General features: G+C 36.4%; 1 protein-coding gene across 3 annotated transcripts; it reads left to right on the top strand.

Annotated features, from left to right (window-relative positions):
- The first annotated feature begins 139 nt into the window (after positions 1–139).
- LOC105749396 (zinc finger protein 260) lies at positions 140–25,406 on the top strand. 3 transcript variants are annotated; one of them, XM_031947457.1, is made up of 6 exons: positions 140–307; positions 8,775–8,846; positions 12,923–12,991; positions 13,875–14,049; positions 14,602–14,715; positions 22,903–25,406. In XM_031947457.1, the coding sequence occupies exons 3-6, from the start codon at positions 12,959–12,961 to the stop codon at positions 24,729–24,731; spliced, it is 2,151 nt and encodes a 716-aa protein (XP_031803317.1). In that variant the 5' UTR covers positions 140–307; positions 8,775–8,846; positions 12,923–12,958; the 3' UTR covers positions 24,732–25,406. The 3 variants fall into 3 exon arrangements, with proteins under 3 accessions (XP_031803317.1, XP_031803316.1, XP_031803315.1); XM_031947456.1 differs by having other exon boundaries at positions 8,775–8,860; XM_031947455.1 differs by lacking the exon at positions 8,775–8,846.
- The last annotated feature ends 1,106 nt before the right edge of the window (positions 25,407–26,512 follow it).

Raw genomic sequence — 26,512 nt, 5'->3', positions numbered from 1 at the left:
AGCTCCAGGCTGGCCCAGAACCGCTCTAGGCTGCGCGGAGGATCAGCGGGCTCTCGCTAGTCGCCCGACGTTTCCTTCCGGCCTTGGAAACAAAAACGGCTCCTTGCCCAGTCCCGCCCCTCCCTCGTCCCCGCCCCTCCTTTCCCCCTCCCAGTGACAGGACGCGGAGCCGATCGTTCGGCCGAGGACGAGCCTGTGACCGATGAGCTGTCTGTGCCGGGAGAGAGGTCCTCGCCCCTAGCCAGTCACTTCCAGCTCGCAGCTCCGGGCTCCCGCTGCGTGGCGGCTCGTGGTAAGGATTCGGAAGGTGAGTCCTCGGGACTCCTGGGTCCCTTCCACCCGCTGGGTCCCTTCCCCCCGCTGGGTCCCTTCCCCCACCCCGCCCCCTCCTCCTCCTCCTCCTCCTCCTCCTCCTCTGCCAAGCGTTCCCGCCCCCTCTCCTCCTCCATTGGGTCCCCGCCCTCTTCTTCCTCCTCTCTCTTCAAGGTCCCCGCCTCTACCCCGCCCCCATTGGGTCAGTTCCTTTCGCACCCAACCCCGGGTCCCTGGGTGCCTTTTCCCTTCTTTACCCTCTCCCAGCCGCGGGGTCTCCTCCCTAGTTTCCTTCTGCAGGGTCTCCTCCCTCCAGTCCCCTCTTCGCACTATGAAACAGTAACCACTAGAGGAGTCTATGCATAGTGCCTCTGTGACCTCTTCTCTCCACGTTATCCCCTATCCCAATGTCTCCCACCCCAACTAAAAGCTATTATGGATGGATCACTGTTTTATTTTTTAATAAATGAATATAGTCAGAAGTCTGTCATATCCTGTGTATAGAATCAAATTACAGATTCCGTTAATGGAATGTCATTAATTTCAAATTCCATTAATAATACATGTCGTTGATAGCAAAATGTAGTTAGTAGCAGATAGGTTAGTGAGCTGTCAAATCATATCAAATGAGAGTTCTGAATAAGAAAATAAAAGTGTGCACCGGAGGCTTATGTAACCAAAGTTAAGCAGAGATCAGGAAGCTGACCATGGTGATCTGGGTAAGACATAAAATGAACTCCAAATTGAAATGTGTGAAAAACATTTGGGCTGCTAAAGATATTTCAGGCAGCAGATGTTCAGGAAAGCTGCTAATTTTCCAACGTTCTTTCCTGCAAAATCGGGGCTCGTGATATTTGAATTGTCAGGAGATCTAGCAGCTTGATGCACTATTGATGCGTGGTTACTTTGTCATGAAGCCTAGGCTTTGAATAAAATGTTTCCCAGTTCCCAATCACCAATAAAAAATTATGCTGTAAAATGATATCAGTATTTGGAAACTGAACATTTGGAGTGAAGAAGAAGACTCATTCTTTTTTGTTTTCCTATTCATCATTACTCCTTGATTATTTGAAAAGAGCAGAGAAGACTGGCACAATAATGATGTAGTTGCAGATGCTTCAGCATCTGATGAGAAATGATGGTATTAGGAGCTTTTCAGTATCATTCTTGTTGGATAATAAAAAGCAAATAAATGGCATTGTGCTTCATGTGTATTAGGGAAACAGGTTTGTTTTGGAATGAATGGAAATATATATTAGAAGTAAGAATGAAATTTTGTATTTTTACTTTTCATTCCATATGAAAATTGTGAGACATAATGGCTTATTAATATAACATAGATTGTTAAAATAGAATATATTATGTCTAAGTTGGAGTTTTGATTTAAAAAATTAATTTAAAAGTATAGATTGCTATTTCTGCATCAATGCCAGCTTTTTATATCTGTTCATAATTAAAATACCCTGGTCAAAGAACTTTCCTTTTTGTTGTTGCAATTTAAAGCATATTATGAATTTGCAACACATTGATACAATGAAATATTATACAGGGAATAAGTACTATTAAGTATCATTCTTAAAACAAAATTGTAACAGCTTTTAAATTATTAAGTGTAGATTTTAATTTTATTATATGTATTTGTAACATCTTGATTTAGTTGTTTTAAATAATGCCACTTTGATGGAAGAGAGAATTTATTATTTCGGAAAACCCCCCAAAACTAATGCTGTTGTTTTTACAGTTTCTTTCTGGACAAAAAAAAAAACCTCATAAACTTATTAAATATTCATAATTGTATTAAAAGATTTACTGTGATTTTTGGTCAACCTCTATATATGTAATGTATTTATAATAAAACATGTAAATAGTTTTTAACCAAGAAATATTAAAGCCTTTCCCAAACATTGCTATCAAATTTCTTTTATTATGTTAAAATAATATTAAAAGCAAATAATACTCAATACTTAACTCTTTAAATTTTAATTGTTCTTGAACATAGGAATATTTTTGGCGAGTAGTACACATTTAGAAATAAAGATTTTGCTGGGTTTTTTGTTTGTTTTTGTTCAGTGATTTTTCAGCCTTCTGCCTTTTTTAATGATAAAGATCTCCTCTCAGCCCCATGCTATTCTATTAAAGCTTTTATAATATAAAAACTCTGAATGAAAACATATATGATACAATAAACTGAAGAGTAACCTGCAGTAAATAGCATATAATATACCAATCAGAATTGAATACAAGAAAAATGTAATGTTTACAGCCTTGATGATTACTTACCAGGTGTATACTTCTACTTGGCTAATGGGTATGTTGACCTTGACTGGTCTTGTACTATAAGATATTGTTGTCAATTTTATGCACTAAGTACTTCTTTTCTGAATTCATTTTTCATAAATTTTATACATTTATGGAAGATGCATTATTGTTTATCAACAAGATATAGATAAATGATAGACCTTTCTGTCTTAGCAGTCATGATGCTTGGATTTTCTAGTCTTAAAGAACTGAAATGAACTTGTAACTATATAAGAAAACATCTGTGTCACAGCTTTTATATACAGTGCAGAGTTTCTTAATCTTTTTGTGTGTATCATGGATACTTTTGGCAATTTGATGAAACCTATGTAATCTTGAGAATATTGTTATTCAATGCATGAAGTAAAATGTATAGAGTTGCAAAGGAAACCAACTATATTGAAATAAAGATTTAAAAGTTTTCTCTCCAAATTTTTGGACTCCTTGCTATCTATAGACATGTTGCTTGCTCATGGAACTCGGGTTAAGAACTACTATTATCTAATCTTGAAGAAATAATGCTTATTATTGTGTTAAGGCATTGTAAAATTATTAATTATTAATTTTATTTCATTAAACTACATTTTTTAATTGAAAAATATCTTAGGACTCTGAAAGTCTTTTTAGCTATTATATTAATTTATGATCCCCTTTCCTTTATGATTCTGGGATCCTTCCATTTTGTACTTCAACCCCATGAAGAACCCAGGATATAATAGAATTAGGGCCTGACTGCTAGAAGTCCTCTTTATCCTCCAGTCAAAGAAATGCTATATCTCAGTGTTCCTTCACCAAATGTTTCTTGAAATCTCCTACTGTAGAATGATGCTGAACTTCAGAGATATCTGACTTTTGCCTTCAAGGAATTTGTGGCTCAGTAGAGGAAGTAGAAGACAGGGTTACAGATACATGTAATATGAAGCAGACATTGTCATTGTAAAAGAGAAGTGCAAAAGTGCCATAAAGAGAGGGATAATTTCATCTAAGGGAATTAGGAAAGGTTTCAAGGAAGATAAAATTTCTGTAAAGTGGGGTCAGGCACAAGGCTGAGGTGATGAAGGCAGGAAGATGGAAGTAGTCAAGTTTGCTGTGATGAAAGATATAGTAAAAGGAATACTTTTAGATAAGGTTAGAGATAAAGCTGGTGTCACATTATGGAGCAGGTTGAGTTATTGGGGAGAAAGGAGCCATTAAAATATTTCATATTATAATATACTAGAGAGAATAATATACTAGAGAGAATCATCTGACATTTTATATAAAATGAATTGGGAAAAGGTACATATATATGTATATATATATATATAGAGTGGGGGGAGGGAGAAGGAGAGGGACAGACACACAGAGAGAAAGAGACAGGCAGACAGACAGGCAGATAGGCAGATGGGTCTGTGGGGATGGAACAGAAATGAAAAATGACAGATATTGTAGAGGTAGAGACTGGGACTCATTGAGGGAGGAGAAGACTACATTTTTGACAACTACGTTTGGCACTTAACCACAACTAAGGTTGATTACTTTTTTTGGACCCATAATTTCAGGATATTGGAGAAGGGTGGGGTTAACATACCCCTCTCCCCTTCTGGTGCTTCCAGACCCTTGCTTTGTCACTATCTGCCATGACTCTTCCTTTGAAGTTCATAGCCATCCCAATTATACCACATTCTTATAAGAAACTGCTACTGATCTCAAGAACATTGTTCCATCTTTCTCAGTGATTTTGGTACTAGGTTCACCATCTTCCTGTCTACTATATAATTTGCCATCATTCTCAGAGATCTTAGTTGTCATTTTAACTTTTTTCTAATACCTTAGACTTACAGCTCTTCAAATCTCTCAACTTCTTTAATTTCCACTTCTATTTTAGCTATCTACCATTCTATCTTACTTTCACACAGAACTAATATTAAAATCTTGATCTCTGAAATCCCACTCTCTGACCAGTAGTCTCTTCTTGATTCCTTCCAAACTTATTGTTCACTTTCACAGAGAAGGGAGAGCTCTCATTCCTTGTTTTTTTTTCCCCAGTCCATTGCCCTTGTTCTGCCTTCACTTTCTTCCCTAGTCCGTTTTCAACCAAGGTTCGGTGATTTTCACAATACATTTTCTTTTACCCTCTTGATCTTCTGCTCTTCCTGAGCTGGTAGCCACTAGTTGTAGGTCACTCTCATCATCTATTTTCTGTATTTCTATTCTCAAATAGCTAAATAAACACCTCTAGAGAAACCATGCTGGATCATTAACACTATACTGTATCACCCAGGATCTCTTCCAACAAAATATCTTTCATCAGGGAAAGGGAAGGAAAGAAGTAAACATTTATTAAGAAACTACTGTGTACCAGACAAAGTTCTAAGCATTTTACAAATCTTAACTCATTTGATTAGAATCATTCATGATTCCTTGAAAGACATAACAATTGAAATAAACTTGTTAAGTGGCCCTGAAATCATAAAAATCAGGTGAGTGATAATTTATACAAGCAGGTAGATATATGTTCACCAAAGATAGTCACCACTATGATGGAGGAGAATCCAGTATGGAATCTAAATCAAAGATATGTTCCCTGTGGATGTTGAGAATCTAGAAATGGTTTGGGGAAGACATTGTGCTGGTTTCTTTAAATCCTGAAATATTGTACAATTTTCTGGATGGGATTTCAAAACACTCAAAAGAGTATGATCTGGTCGTCTTTATAAGAAAGATGAAGTAGATAAAGAATGTCTTTTTGTAATGTCCGGCTAGCTTTCCAGAGGATCTCTGGATGGGTCTTGGTCTTTTGGTGGAGAAGTGATGAAGGCAGGAGAGCTACCCACGAGACTGGTCAAAGATGGACTTTGGAATCTGGAATCTGGAGTCTCAAGTCTTCTCTTGTGTCTGTGTCTGAGACTCCTCTGTGTCTGGCTGAGACTCCCAGTTCTCAGTCCTCTCAGCCCTTAAATATCTCAGTACGATTACATCAACTGAGCATGTGCCAACTGTAGCCATTACATCACTATATCACACTAAGTATATGCCAACTAGAGTGATTACATCATTATATCACATCAAGTATATGTTTATCTATAGATTCCATCAATCACACTGAGTAGGTGCTTAACTATAAGCACCCTGCTGTCCTTGCTCCAAGTATACCTTTCCAGAGTTCTGGCCCTTTACATCTTTTTCTTAAATTGTAATTTGAAATTTGATGGACAAACTATTGAGATATAGGCATTCAACATATTATGTATCTAGGATGGATGATTTGGGCCCAAATTAAATAGGAGGAGGAAAGTAGTCTGGATTATATTTAGGAAACTGAAGAACTATTTTAATGACCCCAGTCTTCTAGGAGCAAAGGCCCATCTCTTTCATATCAACATTCTATTGTGTATACTTGAAAGACATGGAATATATTAGTTTCTGAATAACTGAAAAATAAGTATGATGAAAAATGAGTAGATGCCATGAAGAGGTACAATGGTAAGTATGAGTTATCAGTAGTATCACCAGGGAGGAACTCTGAAGAAGAGACGTTAGAAATCTCATCAGAGAAATGTATAATAGAAGAAGAAGGATTGGTCTTCCAAAGGTGAGGGATGGCAGATGGATCATCTGTGTTCTGACTAGTAATCTTGTGATATCGGGAGAAATTAAGGAAGGACCCTAACATATTAGGTGACTCCTGTTTGTAAACTTATGGGAGAATATGGGCAAGAGAAAGATTTGTGATCTGCATCATTGAAGGAAAACCCATTTATGAGATCACAGTTCCATTTTGAATATCAAATAGATATTGTAGAATGAATACTAGAGATGAAAACAGAAGACATATTTTTTCTGGTTTTGCCTTTTGTGACCTTTGGTAAGTCACTTAACATCTCCAAACCTCAGCATGTCATCTTTAAAAAGCCATTCTTTTTTTATCTTGTAGTTCATGGAATTATTATTTAGAAATTAAAAAAAACATTTAAAAAAACATTCATTAAAAAGTTTTTTTGAGTTCTAAATCCTCTTCCTCCAAGTTCTTTCTCACCCATTGAGAAAACAAGCAATAAATGTAATACCCATTATAAAAATTCATAGGATTATTTTGAGGATCAGATGAAAATGTCATTGCAATTCTTTGTAAACTTTGAAGTATTGTTTCGGTGCAAATCATAAATATTCCTCATATCACCTGTTGTAAAGCTTTTCCTTCTTAGAGCTTTACCCATGGTCTATCCTTGTTTTCTTTAATTCGATAATTTCACCTTTTCTTGAAGAAATTGATATCATCTTATGTGAATTCCTTAAACTCTTCTGCTTTCCCTGTCTCTAAACCTATTCTCACTAAAGACTCAGAATTTTTGAATGGAAAAATAATCTCAGAAATCATTTAATGCACCCCATAGCTGAGAGAGAATCCCCTCAACATTATCCATGTACATACCTTAAATGATAGGGAGGTACTGTCTCAGCTAAGTCCAGTTTTGGATAGTTTTAATTGTTGTTATTGTTCTGCGTGCGTGCATGTGTGTGTGTGTGTGTGTGTGTGTGTGTGTGTGTGTGTATGTATCCTAAATATACTTCTCTGTCTCCAACTTTTACTTACTGGTTCTAATTCATCTCTTTGGTATTGAGTAAAACAAGCCAGCTTTGCTTCCTCTTCCTCATGATAGGTCTTTTTAGACTTAATTGTTTAAATCTTTTTTCTCCAGGTTAAATATCTCTATTTTCTTCAATTTTTTTTCATGCAATATGATCTTTAATCTTCTCACTGGTAAAAAGTGACAAATATTTACATAATGCTATATATGTACATATATGCACACAGTAAAAATTAACATTTTACGGTTCCAAAAACTGGGGCAGATTGATTTTAAGTGACTTCTCCAGTGTCACAAATTTAATAAGCATCTGGGGTAAGATCTGAACTTATTTACTGACTCTTGGTTTGGTGTGCTATCCATTGAGCCATTTAGCTGCTTTGATCTCTCCAAGGTATTTATTCTCTTGTTTACCAGCATCCTTTCTAAAATATGGCACCTATAACTCAATTTAATATTCCAAAAATATGATTCAAATCACATAATTTATGATTGAATTAGCCTTTTTGGCTGTCATGCTATAGTGCTGTTAGTTCATATTGAGTTTGCAGTTCATTAAAATCCCCAGACATTTTTCAAATGAAGCATTGAACATGCACATAGGTCTAGCTATACTCATATAATTTGTGCCCAAGTACAGGATTTTACATTTATCCCAATTATACCTCATCTAATTAGATTCAGCCCAGCTTTCTAGCCATTCACTGTTCTTTGAAAAATACTAGAGAATAGGGAGACATGCTGCAAGACTGCAACACAAACACTGTAATAGATTTTTTTTTAAGTGAAAGAGGTAAGAGTTTTTAAATCAATGAACTTGACTTTGGTTCCTGGAAAAATTCTCTAATTAAAAAAAAGAATTGCGAGCACTTGGGAAAGGGTCATGGTAGACTAAATTCACTTTCTTTTTTGATAGGGTTATTAGACTGATAGATCAAGGGAATCCCATAGTAGATAGACATTTCAACAAGGCATTTGATAATTTTTTGGATTCAATTCACATTTTTTTTTTTTTTTGTGGACAAGATAGAATGTGAACTAGTTGATAATAGAATTGGGTTAGTTTGAGACTGATTCAATAACAAGGACTGGATTCAAGAAAAAAGTGACTAATTGATTAGTGTCAGTTTAAAGAAGAAAGTCTTCAGGAAAGTTGCTGAGATTTTTAAAAGGAGAGAATTCCTGAACAGGCATAGGTTGGAATATTTGGACTTTGAGATTCCAGGATTCTTTTAAATTTGACTTGTGGGTGGCACAGTAGATACTTACTAGCTGTGTGATCCTGGGCAAATCACTTTACCTCTCTCAGCTTTAGTTCCTCATTTATAAAATAGATATAATAACACTGCCTATATTCCAGGGTTATTGTGAGGATCAAATAAGATAATATTTCTATTTGCTAACCATAAAGCATTAGGTAATGTTATAACTATTACTTCCATTATTATTATTTTCCAGCTAAAATGGGCTTCTAGCCATCCATTATTCTTGTTTTTTGTCTCTCTGTAATCTTTTTTTATGCTCATACTCTCGCCCTTTCCTTGGACAGATTCTTTCCTCTTATCTTACCTGTTGAAATCCTCTTTTTTTCAGGTACTACCTCTTCCAAGGTACTACTGCTCCTTTCCCATCTTCACAGCTTGTGGACAGGATGGAAAGACATGGGTTAGTAAAGTTAGGTGGGTTTGGAACTTGTTAATTAGTTGAATCCAAAAGGTAGTGATTACTAATTTAATATCAACTTGTAAAGAGATCTATAGAGGAGTGTTCTAAGCATCTCTTCTTGGTTCTCTGCTGTTTAACATTTTTAAATTGCTAACATTTATTAAGACCTAGATCATATAGTTTATCAGATTTGCAAATGATACAAAGAAGGGAAGAATAGTGAACACATTATAAGGTAGGATCCAAAGAGATGGCTAGCATTATAAGCCAAATCTAATAAGATTCAACCGAGTATAGGAAGACATAGATGAGAGTTGCATAGCAGAGGGAGACATGAGTTCTTTGTGAAAACACTACATACATCTTTACTATTATTATTATTTTTATTATTATCATTATCTGCATCATCCAAACTATATATGGAGAGTTGAATAAACACAAAATTGGGATTTATCAGTGTAATTGTGGGGAGGATGAATTATTCAGGGAGGACTTGTTGGAGAAAACAAATGTTGAAGGAGATGTGAGACATCCTAGGTTGGATGAACACGAATGATGGCCTTGAAACAAGATTGAAGTTGGAGTGAATCAGATTTGATGACTAGGAAGAAAGAATAGAGGAGATAAGGAAACTGGTCCTCATAATTTGAGTGTCATAGAAAGTCATGGAATCTAGTCAGTCTTTCAACAGGAAGACCTATGATATCCCCATCAAATAACTATTTAGCTTCCCTTTCAGACCTCTAAGGAAAGGGAACCCCCCACTTTCTAGGGCAATCCATTCTAAAATTTTTTTGGGAAAATTGTCATTGTTCTCCTTACATGGAGCTGAAATCTTCTAATTTTCAGTTTCTGATCATTACTCCATTTGAGCCAAATGAAAGATCTTTGTTAAACCTCTTCCTTCTTGACTTCCCACTGGTACCTCAGCACCAATTATGCTTTTTCTGTCTAGGGAAAACATTACTGGTTATTCATATGGCCTGGCCTTTAGTCAATTCATCATTCTGGAATTCCTCCTTTGGATATATTCCAGAGTGTTGGACATGGAGTCACAAAAACCTTAGATAGAAACCTGTTTTAGAAATCTGTGCAACCCTAAATAAATTTATCCTTTCTTAGTTTCCACTTTTTTTTATCTGTGGAGATAATAATATCACCTTCCTCATAGGGTTGTTTTAAACACGGGGACAAACATTTATTAAGCACTTACTAGGTGCCAAGTATTGAGCTAAGTGCTTGTTTGAGCTTCATAATAATCCTGGGAGATGAATGATCTCCAATTTACAGTTGAGGAAACCAAGGCAGGCAGAAATTAAATGTATTAAGTATCCTAGGAGAATATAATATGAGCTATGTTGTTGCTGTTATTCAGTCATGTTTGATTTTTAGTTACCCCATTTGGGGTTTTCTTGACAAAGACTCTGGAATGGTTTGCCATTTTCTTCTTCAATTTATTTTACTGTTGAGGAACTGAGGCAAACAGTGACTTGCCCACGGTCACCTGGCTAGTGAGTACCTGAGATCGATTTGAACTCAGATCTTTCTGACTTCAGACCCCTTGTCCTATCCATGGAGCTACCTGCATGAGATCAAAGAGATAGTTTATGTAAAGTACTTTGCATACTGTAAAGCATTACACAAATACTATTATTCCAGTTTAATACTATCTTTCCTAAAACCTGTTATTCTAGCGCCTGGTATTTGGATTCTATTTATTCATTAGTGAATTAGCTATTTATTTTCTGCCTACAAAATAGATGGAACTCAGAGGCCCCACATTGGGTGCCAAAATGTAATATTCTCTTTAAAATGAAATATTCTCTGTTGAGGTTTTCTTGGGGTCTCTGAGAGCAGCCTTCATTTCAGTTCAGAGTAATCACCACATGAGTGTAGCCAGGGGTTAAAGTCCAAATCCTTTATTGTCTCTTTGCTAAGTCTTGTCTCCCTTCCTGGGGCCCAGTTAGCTTTCTTATAGTCCAGATCCTTTATTATCTCCTTCCTGGGGCTGGGCAGCTTTCTGGAGAGCCTTCTGGAGCTTGGTTTCAGTGGAGAAGCGAAGGAGGAGAGCCTGCCACCACTTCTCTGTCTTCCCTCGTTCTCATTCTGGCTGTTTGTCCGAGTTTATGTGGTCTCTTAACAAAGATGTGAATCTTGTATAGTAAGTACTAAGTACATGTACTGAATTAGAGAACTATTAAGCACCATGCTAAATAACCATTCTCTCTATCAATTCCACTGACTTAGTACCTTGTTTCAAGTTCTGGCCCATACCATCATTAGGGCAGTTAGGTGATGCAGTGGGTAAAAAGCTGGACCTGGAATCAGGAAGACTAAGCTTAAATCAGGCCAAAGACATTCACTATCTGGTAGAATTTAGGCAAGCCATTTAACCCTGTCTGGCTCAGTTTCTTTATCTGTAAAATGAGCTAGAGAAGGAAGTGACAAACTACTCCAGAAAATTCCATAGGGAGTCACAAAGAGTTAGTCACAACTGAATAATAACAGAGGGGATCTTGCTTATAGCTTCCATCTACAATCAATCATAATAAAAATAGGAATTCAGATTTATAGTGCTTTAAGTTTTAAGAATAACAATGACAGAAGTAATGAGCTCATATTTATATACTGCTTTTGTTATCCACATGCCAGCCCCATTTTATGGATGGAAATTAGCTTCAGAGAGATGAAATCATATGACTAAGCCAGTGACCTAGGTTCTTTCAGCTCACAAGTACAATGCTCTTTCCATTATACCATGCTGCTTCAGATATGGTTATATTTGATGAGAGATACATATTTTTCAGCAAGCATTAGGCTCTGAAATGTGTTTTGGATGAATGAATGAAGCGATCACAACTGGTTTTCTATGCTTAAGTTTTGCTAATTTTACCTTCACATGGCTTTTGCATCTGTTTTCCCTTCTTTTTCTCTGGACTATTACAATTGTTTTCCAATTAGTTTCTCTACTTTGTCTCTCTGCTCTCCAATCTAAACTTTCACACAGTTTTCAGTGATTTTTCCTTTTTACTAATTTTCTGATCATGTCACCCTTTCCCCCACTTAATAAACTCTAGTAGCTCTCTATTGCTTCTAAGATCAAATATAGGATTCCCTTGTTTGTCATTTAAATTTCTTCATAACCTGATTGGAACCATTCTAGCATTATTGCATCTTATTCTCCTCTACATATACACTGTAGTCTAGGTACATTGCCTGTGATTTTCCTTATATGGGTCATTCTACTTCCTGCTTCCTTGCTTTTGTATTTGCTGCCTGAAAATGCCTGAAATGCACACTCTCTTCACCTCCATCTTTCAAGATTTGTAGTTTTCTCAATGCTCACTTTAAATATTGCCTCCTATATAAGGCCTTTTCTTATTCTACTAACCTAATAACATCTCCCCCTCATGCTAATTCCCCCCAATTTTGTATTCCCCATATTTTGTACATACTTATATATGTATACATTTGATCTCTGATAGGATGTATGCTTCTGTAAGGAAGGGATTGTTTCATTCTTGTCTTGTATTCCCATCAATGTTTGTAACAAAATAGTATTATCTATTAAATGCTCGTTGATTAATTGATTGATTTCATAATAACCAAGGCCTAAAAGGGTTCCTAGTTTCCCACTGGTAAGGAGGACTCTGGAATCTCAAGGTTAGGTAGAAGGGAAACCACCAGCCAGGATTGGTCTCACTCATGTTAAGGATCACGCCTAAGGGCAAAACCTAGAAAACATGTAAAGGGTTAAAGGGGACTGTACCATTAAGGGATGGGTCAATTCTCTGAAAGCCCCCACAGCTTGAATCATAACACACTTGAAGGAATTGCAAATCAATGTTGCTTGTGAATTGGGAATGAAATAAATCGGAGGTAAGAGCAAGAGGAAAGAGGAGGAAGGTCAAAGAATGCAACTGCCTCTCATTCTCCTTGTATTGTTATCATACTCTCACATGAAGGGATCTGTTTTGCTGGTCAAAATTCTCCAGTAGCCACTAGCAGGTAGCTTCTGTAATACCTAATAGCCACTAGCATGTAGCTCCCATAACAATTTCCTTCTTTGCCCTCAGTTGTATCTACCAAAGGAGCATCTGAGAGACCAGGTGATGGCAGATGAGTTTCTTCCACCCAGGTCTCAGGTAAGTTTTCTGTTCTGAGATCCCATTGTTGCTGTCTCTACAATAGACTCAGCTATGTTTCTTTGCTAGAGTTTCTCTAGCCAGCACTTCCCACTTGTAGGGTGAAGGGACTCCAGGGAAAAAGCTCCTTGGATCTCTAGGCCCAGGGCTTCTTAAACTTTTTCCACTTGTGACCCTTTTTTATCTGAGAAATTTTTATGTGATCCCAGGTATATAGGTATATAAAATAGGTATACAAATGAAACATTTACTAATAATAAACATAATTTCACAACTCCCACCTTCAGTTATGAGATCCCATATGAGATCATAAACCACAGTTGAAGAAACTCAGCCATCATAAATATGTTTACTGACTTCGCACATCTCGGGCGTAGGGTCTCCTCTTTGACTTATCAAATAGGAAAAATGTTTCTCAGTCATATGCTCTTCTTGTCTGGGGATTGGAGAAAGTCACTTTTTTTTTTTTTTTTTTTACATCCTTCCCTTTCTCTTTTTTTCTGAATCCATTTTGTTTCCTGGCCCTTTCTTGAGAAGCCCTCAAAATGTATATGCAAACCTGTATACATTTATACATGTATACATATTTTCATACTTTCATAGTCTGTTTCATAGTCAGACTTTCTGTACTACCTCTGCATTGGATTACCTTCAGTGACTACCTAGCTGGTAGTTCTTTTTTGACAATTTGAGCCGTCTCAAAGTGTACTAAAGGGCTTCCTTGGGAGGTGGTAAGTTCCTAGACCTCTTTCCCTAGAAGTCTTGCAACAAATGCTTGACAACTATTTTTTTCCATTATATTGCATAGGAGACTCTTGTTTAGGAATAAGCCTCAGCCCTCCCTGCCAAACCTAACCTTCTATGATCATGTGATTCATCACAGGGCCGAACACTGGGATTATCTCAAGGCTGCCGCAGGAACATGTTTCAGGCATCTATGATGTTTGAAGATGTGGCTGTGTATCTTACCCGAGAAGAGTGGAGTCACCTGGGTCCTGCTCAGAGAAACCTTTACAGGGATGTGATGCTGGAGAATTATGGGAATGTGGTCTCTCTGGGTAAGGCTCCTCTCCCTAGATCTGAATACCTTTGCTTTTTGTTTTATGAGGGCATGAAAATTTTTATTATGTTTGAGCTTCAGGTTCAGGGACTACAGATTTCTAATTCTTCTGAGGTTCACAGGTAGGATAATTCTATTTCCCCTTCCAAATGGACAGAGTTGATAAAGAGAATTAGGAAAAGAGACTCCCTAATTCTACCTGTCTGTAATTTTTGATGCCTCTCAGTTCTTTATAGGAAATTCAGATTTCTTCCTGATTTAGGATGAGGCATATCATCTGGGATCTAAGATGAAATTTTCTGCATTGTAAGAGTGCATACCACATAATTAATTAATTGCCCCATGTCTTTAGATCACCAGTTCTCCATTTTCTCTGGGAACACAGTTTTAAGATCTACTTCAGAAATTTCTTAAGACTTTTCTAGGCTCTACTGTCATGGCCTTTTTTCTCTTCTCATCTACTTGAAAACCCAGGGCCTGGAACTGAGCTTGGGACAGCTCTGTGTGTCCAGAACAAATCACTGGGCCCCGTTTCCTTCCCCATGCACAGGATTTCCAGTATCCAAACCAAATGTGATCTCCCAGCTAGAAAGAGGGGAAGAGCCATGGATCCTAGACTTTCAGGAAGCTGAAGGGAGAGAAATGCTGAGAGGCGACTGTTCAGGTGAGTGAGGTATCTTCATTCAGTCATTAAATACATACATGCATTGATCATCTGTTGGGTGCTTAGTGGTTAGGTCCACATGATGATTTAGCTTTTTATTCCAGAAATATAAAAGAACAAATTTTCTTTAGGAAAAGGATGCTTTCTTCATAGCAGAAAGCCTTCTGAATAATAGATACAATTTGGAATGAAGTAACTGTCTGGTTCTTGCTCATTTCTACTCTCTGAGCAGACTTATATTAAGCTTTACCAGCTTCTTTGTTCCAGGGTTGTGGAAATTTAGCAGATCATTATTTGGTCTTCCTTCCTTCCTTCCTTCCTCCCTCTCTTCTTCCCTCCCTCCCCTCCTTTCTTCCCTCTTTCCTTCCTTCTCTCCCTCTCCCCCTCCCTCCTTCTCTCCCTGCTTGCTTCCCTCCCTCCCTTCCTTCTATCTGCACTTTTCCCTTCTTCCTTTCCTCTTCCCTCCCTCATTTTGTATATATTGAATGTACCTGTGATTTTCATTGGTTCAGGGAATTTTCATTGACATAAACTTTCACTGATGCAGATCAGTGAAATGACAGGAAATTTGTTACTCCACAAGATAGCCCATTGTATTTTGGGCTTGCCATTATTATCAGAAAGTGTTTCCTTGTGCAGAGATGAAATCTGGTCCACTGCAATTTTTACCCATTCATTCATTCATTCACTTCCCAAATATTTATTAAATGTCTACTCTGTGTCAAACAGTAGAAATACAAAGATAAAAACAACAATAGTTCTTCTCCTATGGGGTCTTAAGTTTCTAAAGAAAATGTTAACATTTATTCTCTAGAAACAAAATAATTAATTCTAATCCTTCTTCCATGTAATAATTCTTTAGGTATTTGAAGAGAATAATTATGTTATTCCTAGGTCCATACTGAACTTCTCTATTTCCTTCAGTTTATACTTATATGCCATGGTTCATAAAATCTCTTCACCATCTTGTTGACCTTTATTTGGACACATTCTAATTCCTAAAATAGTGGTCTAATGGGCAGAAATGCAGTAGTAATGAAACTAGCTTTCCTTGTATTGGATATGACTTAGGTAAATATAGTAAAAAACTGCATTTGCTTTTTTGGCTGCTACATCACATTATTTACTCATATTGGACCTGGAGTCTATGAAAAGCTTCACTGTTTTTCCCATGAACTACTTTCCAGTCAACTGGTTCCATGTTATACTTGTGCAGTTTATGTTTTTTTTAATCCAATTGAAGGACTAAATACTTTAAAAAATTAATCTCAATAGCTTCAACCCACTAGTCTAACCTTTTGAAATCTTTTTAGTATTTCAGTTTAATTAAGCAAGCAAATAAGCAAGAATTTACTAAGTACTGAGAATACAAAAAAAAAAAAAAGGCAAAACCACCTCCTTTCCTCAAGAAGCTTATACTCTAACATGAGAAACAAGATATACATAAATAGGCATATGCAAGATACAGGGTAGATGGTAGGTAAGCTTAGAAAGGACCATAATTCAGTCATTTATTTCCCTCCAGCTTTATGTTTTTCGCAATCATCACAGTCTATCCTTTTATTGCAGTTAGTGATAAAAATATGTGGGCCTCTAATATGAAGCATCAAGCTGTCTGCTATCCTGGATTTGGGGTAGGAGTTGTGTAGTTTTGGTTCCTGTTTCCATCTTTTGCTGCTGCCAACTGTTTTTTGGTGCCTAGTTCTGGCCATCGCCTTCCAGTCCCTTTTGATATTCCTGCTCATTTTGTTCTAATTTTTTATGAGCCTTGTTCAGTCTGGTATTTAGTGATACTATTCTTATGGTCTGTATCATTCTTTAGTATTTTTTCTTGTTCAAAGTTTCTACTGCTTTATCTTTATATGTTCTTTAAAATCTTTAGCTGTTAGAGATGTCTTTCTACCATAAAATCATAGATTTACAGGTGAAAGGAACATCTGAGGCTGAGCCTCCCATTTTACAGATTAGAAAACTGAGACCAAGGGAAACTAAGTGATTTGTTCAAAATCACACAGGCACCTAGTATTAGTTGTGGAATCTGAACCTAGGGCTTCCCACTCCAGAGATTACATTACCTCTTGGCTTTGGCATTTTCTTCTTTATACTCACTCACTGACAATTATATAATCAGAATTTCATAAAAATCTCCTATTCCCCTTGTGCCTATTTAGAATCTCTGGTTGTGGTATATGTTCTCTGTACTATCTGGAATATGTCTGCTTACAGTCTAGACTGCAGTCTGATCAAGCTCTGTTATTAGTAAATAAAAACAAAGCAGCCTGGTCATGCAGTAGGTAGAATGTCCGACTTGGAGTCAGGAAGAATCATCTTTTCGCGTTTTAATTTGGCCTCAGACACTTATTAGCTGTGTGACTCCAGGAAAGTCAGTTAATTCTGTTTGCCTCAGTTTCTTCTGTCAAATGAGCTGGAGAAACGAATGGCAAATCACTTCATTATCTTTACCAGGAAAACTCCAAATGTGGTCAGGAAGCTTCAGAAATGACTGAAATTACTGAACAACAGCAAACAAAAATAAGCCCTCAGCTGACATGGTTATTTTTCTCTCCAGGACTGAATGGATTCTGTATCACCAATAATTTCCTTCTCCTTGATTGATGGATAATTACATAAACAACAAACATTTATTAAATACCTGCTATCTGCCAGGTACTATTATAAGTATGAGGAAAAAAGAAAAAAAAAAAGAAAGTCAAAAACACTATTTATCCTCACCCATCTATAGTCATATGAAAAAATGCTTCAAATCATAATTGATTAGAGTTCACAATCTAATGAGAATAAGGAAGGAAATAAAGGAAAGGAAATCATTTTTATTTTACAGTTGAGGAAAGAAACCAAGGCAGGCAGAAGTTAAATGGCTTTTTATTTATTTATTATTTATTTTTCATTTATTTATTTTTTTGCTGAGGCAATTGGGGTTAAGTGACTTGCCTAGGGTCACACAACTAGGAAGTGTTAAGTATCTGAGGCCAGATTTGAACTTAAATCTCCCCCCCCCCTCCGTTAAGTGGCTTTTCCAGGGTCACATACCTAGTAAGTGTCTGAGGTTGTATTTGAACTCAAGTCTTCCTGATTCTAACCATATCCATTGTTCCACCTTGCTGCTTCTGGACCAGACATATACAAATAAGATAACTACAATAACAATTAGCATTTATACAGACTTTACTATATGCTAGGCACTGGTTAAATGCTTTACAATTATTGTCTCATTTGAGTCATAAGAGCCTTGGTAGGTGTTATTATGATCTCTGTTTTATAGATGAGGAAACTGAGGTTGAATCAAGCTTTAAGTTACTTGCCAAGAGTCACACAACTGGTATCTGAAGCTGGGTTTGAACTCAGATTTTCCTGACTTCAGACTCAGAGAAAACTAGCATTTTAGCTAAGACTTGAAAGAAACCAGGAAGCCAGGAGTTGAGGATTGATGAACAGTGAAAGTGGGAATGATAAAGAGGGAAATCTGCTAAAGAAGAAGGGTTAAGGCCATCTCTTCACTTGAGACAGGGGTGAAGGATGAGATAGTGAGGAAAGGCCATCTGAGTGATTTAAGATGAGGAGAAAGAGAGACGTGAAAGCTTTTGGCAAACGTCCTGACTTTTCTTCTTCTTAATTAATTAAATTATATTATATTTATTTTTTTGCCCTGACCTTTTTCAGTGAAGTATGAGGCAAAGTTCTCAGCTGAGAGGGTAAAGGGAAGTTGAGCAATAAGAGATTTGAGGATGGAGGAAAAGCTCTTGGAGTAAATGGGATAGTAAATGAAATCACTGCTTTGCAGTAGGAAGGACCCTGTTGAAAATATGTAACATAAATTTGTAGTGAATGAATGGAGTATATGAATAAAAGTACAACTGTAGCTGGAAAGGATAGCCAGAGAACCTTGTTTTGTTCGAAGAGAGCCAGGTTTTATTGAATGGCAACAGGTAGAAGGAATGAGAAAGGAAAAGGTTTAGGATTAAAGGTTAGCTTTTTTTAATCCTATGGAGTAGATATTTTAGAGAGCATAGTGTGGAAAGAATAGATAGATCTTGAGTGAAACATTGAGTGAGTTAGGCTGAGAGGATGGGAACAAAGGAGCAGTCAGATCAGGAATTAGGAATGACTTTTTATAGTAACAGCTCAGGATTTTATATTACTGAAATGGAGAAGCCAGTCAATACAGTTTTGTGATTTTTTTCCAGTTTTATCAACACTGTAGGAATAAGAATGTATGAATATATCAATAGGAGTGTAGGCAGTAGTTAATGAAAATATTCCACGGCTGGGGATTAGTATGACATGATTGGTAATATGATAAGGATGTAAAGGAATTGAGAGAAGAGTACAATGTGGAGATGAACTGTTTCATCAAGGGGTGAATGTAGTTAGTGCAGGGGTTATGGTCTGGGAAAGAACTGAAAGGTGGAAGGATTGGGGGTCATTGTGAGGATGAGACTGTAAGATCAGATAAAGGAATTTCAGAGTCCTGGATCATAAAAATGGAACACTTGTTGATGATGGCACAATAAAGGATATGACTGTGTGTGTGTGTGTGTGTGTGTGTATGTGTGTGTAAAGTGGGTTGGAGAAGTAGGTTATGGGAAATAAGCAAGCTGAGGAACTGAGAAGTTAGGATTTTTGAGAGAACATATGTGTTTTTATATCATCCATCCATCCATCCATCCATCTTTCTTTCTATCTTTCTACCTGTTATGAGTGCAAGAATTATTATTAAGCAAACAATAAATTCTTTGAAAAATCTTCATTTTTCAAGATGTACCCTAGAGATTGGGAGTTAACAATGACCAGAATCTTTATTGGATGATAAATATGGATTGAATGAACCTCAGCGGAGGAGATGTTTCTAAGTAATGGTGATAGAGGAGGAGCTTAGAAGTAGAGATTAGTGATTTCAGGGATATGAATGAAAGTACAACTATTGCTGAAAAGGATAGCCAGAGAACCTTGTTTCATTAGAAAAGAGCCAGGTCTTAGTGAATGGTAACAGCTAGTAGAAGGAATGAGAAAGGAAAAGGTTTAGGATTAAAAGTTGCCTTTTTTTAAACCTAGGGAATAGATATTGCAGAGAGCACAATATGGAAAGGATGAGTGGACCTTGAGTGGGACACTGAGTGAGTTAAGCTGAAAGGATGGAGACAAGAAAACAGGCAGTTCAAGAATGGGGGACGGGTTTTTATAATGATAGCTCAGGATTTCATATTACTGAAATGGGGAGGGCAGTATGCTAATCATTGAGAAATTAGTTCAAGGAGATTGTCATCTTTTCTAGGTAGCCAGCAGCTGAAGGTTACTCATTTCCTAATCAATGAGTATCTACTTGAAGCAAAGTAATTTCAGGAGGGAGAGTAATTTTAACTGGAAGGATAAAAATAGGCTTCTTGAAGGACATGGCAACTGAGTTGCATCTTGAGAGAAGTTAGGGAATTCTAGGAGGTAGAAGTGAGGAAGAAAACATTCCAAACATGAGAGAATATTTGTAAAAAAAAATGCACAGAAGTGAAAATTGGAATCTTAATGTCCAGAGAGCAATTCACATGAACCACAGTGATACAAAATAATATCAGAAATTTAGGGAAATCAGGATTGCTAGGATCTGGAGAGTAAAGTAAAAAGAATGGAATCAGGAAAACCATTTACTGCAGTATATTGAAATAGTCTGAGAGGTGATAAGGCCCTGCAATAAGATAGAGACCATGTGAATGGAGAGAAAGGGGATGGATCCAAGAAATATTATGGAAGATGAATCAATAGGATTTGACCACTGATGAATAAATGACCACATGATAATGATGAAAAAGAATGTCCCTAAGATGTAAACTTTAGGTGTCTGGGAAAATAGTGGTACCTTCAATAGAAATAGGGAAGTTTGGAGGAAAGCTAATTTTGAAGGACAATATGATTCATATTTGAGATATGCTGATTTTCAGATGCTACAGAACACCTAGTAGTGATTTGGTAATGTGAAACTGGAGTTTAGGAGAGGGATGAAGGCTAGATATATAGATATGAGAGTTGATTGCATAGTGATAATAATTAAATTCTTGGGAATTTATGAGATCACCAAAGAAGAGACTATAGTTAGATAGAAGATGAAGGCCCAGTTCAAAGCCTTGGGACATCTATTCTTCATGGGTGACAGGAAGATGAACATTTCAACAAAAATTGTTCATTCACCAGTTTATGGGTAACTTCTAAAATTGCCCATTCTTTCCTACTTCAAAAATAGATTTAAATATTTTATACATCTTTAGAATTTGTTTTGCTTAAGACCAATCCCTCCCTAAATCTACCCTCTCTTTAACTTTCTCTTCCTGATTCTTCCTTTTTCTTCCTAATTCTCTATTAAATCAAATGTATTTCTATGCCTAGCTCTGTGTATTTGTGTGTGTGTGTGTGTGTGTGTGTTTATGTGTATTATTCCTTCTTTCGACTACTTCTGATGTGAGATTCAAGTGTCCCATAGCCTTTATTCCTTGTTTGTAGGAATGTCTATTCACACATTATTCTTTTTTAAAAAAAATTTTATTTTTATTAAAGCTTTTTATTTTCAAAACATATGCATGGAATAATTTTTCAGCACTGGCCCTTGCAAAAACTTTTGTTCCAAAATTTTCTCCCTTTTCTCCCACCTTTTCCCCTGGGTGGCAAATAATCCAATATATGTTAAACATGTTAAAATATGTTAAATCCAATATATGTATATAGATTAATACAATTATCGTCACACATTCTCTTAACACATATGTGACCCTAGGGGTCAGGGACCCAAATACCCTCATATATACTTTGGGGTTGAGTCTGATTCCCTGATTGCAAGCATATAGTTCACAATATTACCAAAGAAAATTTTATTGAAAAAAAGGGAAATATAAAATAGCCTTATTAATGAAGGATGTTAATTCTCAAAATTTATGTACACATCCCCTATAATTTATAGTCTTTAATATGAGTAGAACTCTGGTGAAACTCCAGATTAGATTGATTAGGGAAGAGATTAGAAGTAAAGACACCAGTTAGTAGGTTTTTAGAATGATCTAGCTGAGAGGTGGCTATAGGGTTCTGTAAATAGAACCTGGACCTGAAGTTAGGAAGACATTTTCCTGAGTTCAAATCAGACATTTGCTAGCTATGTAACCCTGGGCAAGTCACTTAATTATGTTTACCTTAGTTTCTATATTTGTTAAATGAGCTAGAGAAGGAAATGGCAAACCACTTCAGTATCTTTGCTGAAAAACTCCAAATGGGGTCACAGAAAGTCAGATGTGACTGAAAGATGACTGAACAACAGCAGCTGAGAGGTGATGAGGGCCTGAATTATAATAGTGGTCAACAACAGATGTGGTAATGTGGTGATGATGATAAGATCTGACAAATGATTATGCGGAATAAAGAAGAGTAAAAAATGATTCCTAGATTATTAACTCAAGTGATTGAAAATCTGCTATTGTTATGAGCAGAAATGGGCAAATTTGGAAGAGGGACTAATTTAGAGGGAAAAGATAATGACTTCTGTGTTGGATGTAGATTTGAAATGCCAATGGAATATCCAGGTATCCAGATGAAGACATTCAGCTGGTGGTTAGTGATATGAAAATGAAATACATTAAAAAGATTTGGATTGAGTCATTTTTATAAAGACAATTGAACCTATGATAGTAGATAAAAATGGAAGGGAATATGTAGCAGGTATGTGGGGAGAGAGGCAAAGATTAATTTTTGGATTAGCTGCTTCAAGGATCGTGATAAGCAATCATGCAATGATAGTCAGTCATGGAATAATAAAAGGATGGTTGTGCAGCCTTGAGACAACCCTGAGATTAGGCTAATGTGAATTTGTAATGGACACAATTAGCATGGCTGCATGGTTACCTGAACTTCCTTCATTATCAATCATCAGTATAAGAGTAGGATAAAAGAAACTAGATAGTCAAGGTAAACCAGCATTGAGAATTAGCAGAGTATGAATGGTGGTAGGATTTTGAGATATGGGATTTGAGGGTAAAATAAAGCACATAGTTGAAGTAATTGACTATAGAATTGAGATTGTGAAGGAAGGAAAATGAGGTGGATCGTCACTTTCTGGATTATTTGTCCCATAGACCCCGAGATTTTATCTCTTTCTTGTTTATCTTTAATATTTCTATTTTGTATTTATTATTTTAGATTGTGAATCAAGGATTGAGGAAAATGAGCTATCTCCAAAGCAGGAAATTGCTGAAGAGGTGGAACCACAATGGGCAATACTGGAAAGACTCACAGGGAATGTTTCCCAAGGATCCAAATGGGGAGAAGTCTGTGAATATGAAGGAAGACCAAAGGAAAATTGGGGATCTTCTGTAAGGAGGAAACTCCTTTCTCATGAGGGAGGTTTCAGGACAGTTCCAGTGATCCACCAGTTATCTCCAATAGGAATGAGAGGCCAAGAATTTAATGACTTTGGAAAAAACTTCAGGATGACTTCTAATTCTGTTCGAATTCAGAGAGATCCTTCAGGAGGGAGACTACAGCAATGGGTTGAAATGGGCCAAAGATTCAAACAAAATTCAGATTTAAATAACTATCAGAAAGACTATGCAAAAGAGAAATCCTGTGATAATTCTGTATATTGGAAACAATTTGGACAGAGCTCAAATCTTATTGAACATCAAAAAATTCACTCTAGAGAGGAAACTTATGAGTGTAATGAATATGGAAAACATTTTATCAGAAGGTCTTTGCTTATACAACATCAGGGAATTCATACAGGAGCAAAAACATATAAGTGTAGTGAATGTGGAAATACCTATAGTAAAAAGTCTCTTCTTAATGATCATCAAAAAATTCACAATGCAGGGAAACACTACCAGTGCAATGTATGTGGAAAAGCCTACAATAAGAAGTCTACATTTGTTGATCATCAAAAAATTCACACTGGAGAAAAGCCCTATGAGTGTAGTGAATGTCATAAATGCTTTATCAGAAAATCTTTGCTTATTCGACATCAGAGAATTCACACAGGAGAGAAACCTTATGAATGTACTGAATGTGGGAAAGCCTGCAGTCAAAAATCTGCCCTTCTTGATCATCAAAGGCTTCACACAGGTGAAAAACCCTATGAGTGCAGTGAATGTGGTAAGCACTATATCAGAAAGGCCTTGCTTATTGAACACCAGAGAATTCATACAGGAGAAAAACCCTATAAATGTAATGAATGTGGGAAAGCCTATAGAAAGAAATCTACTCTTGTGGATCACCAGAGACTTCATACTGGAGAGCGGTCCTATGAATGTAATGAATGTGGCAAAATCTTTACCCAAAGCCTAAATTTCATTCAGCACCAGAGAATTCACACAGGAGAGAAACCCTATCAATGTAGTGATTGTGGAAAACCATTTAGTCATAGATCTGCTCTTATTCAACATCAGAGAATTCATACTGGAGAGAAACCTTATGAGTGTAATGAATGTGGTAAAGCCTACTGGAGGAAGTCTACCCTTATTGATCATCAAAGACTTCATACTGGAGAGATACCTTATAAATGTAGTACATGTGGGAAGGCTTTCAGACACAGGCCATCTTTTATTGAACATCAGAAGTTACATAATGGAGGCAAACACCATGAATGTAATGAGTGCAAAAAACAATTCAGTACACGGGCATCCCTTATTCAACATCAGAGACTTCATACTGGAGAAAAACCTCATGAATGTAATGAATGTGGAAAAGCTTTCAGTCAGAAGTCTACACTTATTGATCACCAGAGACGTCACAGTGGGGAGAAACCTTATGAATGTAGTGAATGTGGCAAGTGCTTTATCAGAAGAGCTTTCCTTATTCAGCACCAGAGAGTACACACAGGAGAGAAACCATATGAGTGTAAAGAATGTGGAAAAGCTTATAGAAAGAAGTCTACTCTTACTAGTCACCAGAAAATTCACATTGAAAAGAAACAAGAGTTAATTAATATTGAAAAGCCCTCAGTCTTGAAGCCTGCCCTTATTGATCAGCAGTGACTTCATATTTGCGAGAAGTCCCAAGAATTTAACAACGTAAATGGTTTATTCAAAGGACTTAGCTTATTCATCAGAGAATTTATGTAAAAAATCTTACAAAAACAACTAATGTAGTAAATGCTTATAAATGTTTGCTTATTCAGCATCATAGAATTCACACTGGAGAGAATTCTTATGATCATGGGATGTGAGAAAATGTTCAATCAGAATTTTCAGCTTCATTAGACATAAAATAATTCTCACAGGAGAGACATCTAGCATATGAGAGAAGCCCAAAATATATATATTTGTATGGCGAGAAATCCTTAAGTGAATCTTCAAACTCTCATCAATTGTTAAAAATTCAGAATGGAGAGAACCATTTGAGGGTAGTGAATGTGCAAGGCTTAAAAACCTTCAGTCAGAAACCTTCCCTTGTTTCAACATCATAGAAATCCTACTGGAAAGGAATATTCTTATGAATGCTGTGAAGGCTTTCAGGTCCAAGCTATCCTTCAACACCAGACAGTACAGACTTTCATAGATTTGTGGTTAATTCTGCTCTTTCAGACTAACACTTTCATACCTTCTCATTTATGTTCTTTCATAAGTCTTCCAAAGAATAGTCATTCACTGTATTGGAGGTTTTCCTATGATTCTTTTTTATCTTCAAGATACTAAATGTACCACTCAGTGTGCCTCTCCTTTGTGTCTCATTTTCTCTACCTGACCAACTCGCCTCCATTTCCAGGCATATATGTCTTCCATAATATTGGTTATACTATTTCTCTGTATAAATCATTATCAATAACCTGCTGTTACTATAAATTCATTACTTTTTTGATTTACTTATAGTTTGGAATCTAATTAGAATTGAAACCACATGGTGTCTGAAATATTAGCTTTTTAAGAAATGGATTTTTGCAATGGGTAACAGTTGGGGTTTATTGAAAACAATGTGCAATTTCTCAAATGTATTCCAATCCAGTCAGTTGGGGTTTATTGAAAACAATGTGCAATTTCTCAAATGTATTCCAATCCAGTGAGATCCCCTCCTGCTACTTAGACACACATGCACACACATAAATGTATTATATATACATTTATATCTCTCCGTGTGGCTGTGTATACACACACACACGTATGTATATACACATCCACATCCACATCCACACACATAAAAACACACATTCAAATAAGAAAAAGTTGGACTAACTTGATGCTTTGTTCTTCTCACTGCATGTCACAATCTGTTTAGTATGTATTTTTAAAACCCCTTTGTTTTGGGAGTTTAAATGATTAAGCCAATTTCTTTTGTCATTACTGTAGATTTCACTGAGGAAGTTTTATAACATTATGAGGCTTAATTAATAGACACATGCTATGACTGTAATGATTATGAAAAAAACTCTGTTTTCACTCAAAATTCAATGTCATAAGATTCACAGTAAAGAGAAACCCATTGAGTATAGGGAATTCAGAAAAGCCTTCAGCCAGTGTATAAATTTAATTCCATGTTAGCATTTATACAAGTGAGTAGTCCTAATGACTGTGATACAGTCTATATTCTCAGAGTCTTTATTATTGAACAACAGAGAAAATATAATTGGAGAAACCTTATGAATGAAATGAATATGAGAAAGGTCTTCCTCAGGTCAATTTTTGTTAAATGTGAAAAAACTTACAAATAGGAAATACATGAATGTGATGATTTTAGTCAAGAGCTTTATCCAGTTTTTCATTATATTTGACTAAGTAATATTGGAGGAAATCCTGTGACAAAGATGAGATCCATGATTAAT

The sequence above is a fragment of the Sarcophilus harrisii genome, chromosome 1, assembly GCF_902635505.1.
Source record: "Sarcophilus harrisii chromosome 1, mSarHar1.11, whole genome shotgun sequence".
Taxonomy (NCBI): Eukaryota; Metazoa; Chordata; class Mammalia; order Dasyuromorphia; family Dasyuridae; genus Sarcophilus; species Sarcophilus harrisii.
Note: the sequence above shows the minus strand (reverse complement) of the source record. Positions and strands in the feature narration are given on the sequence as shown.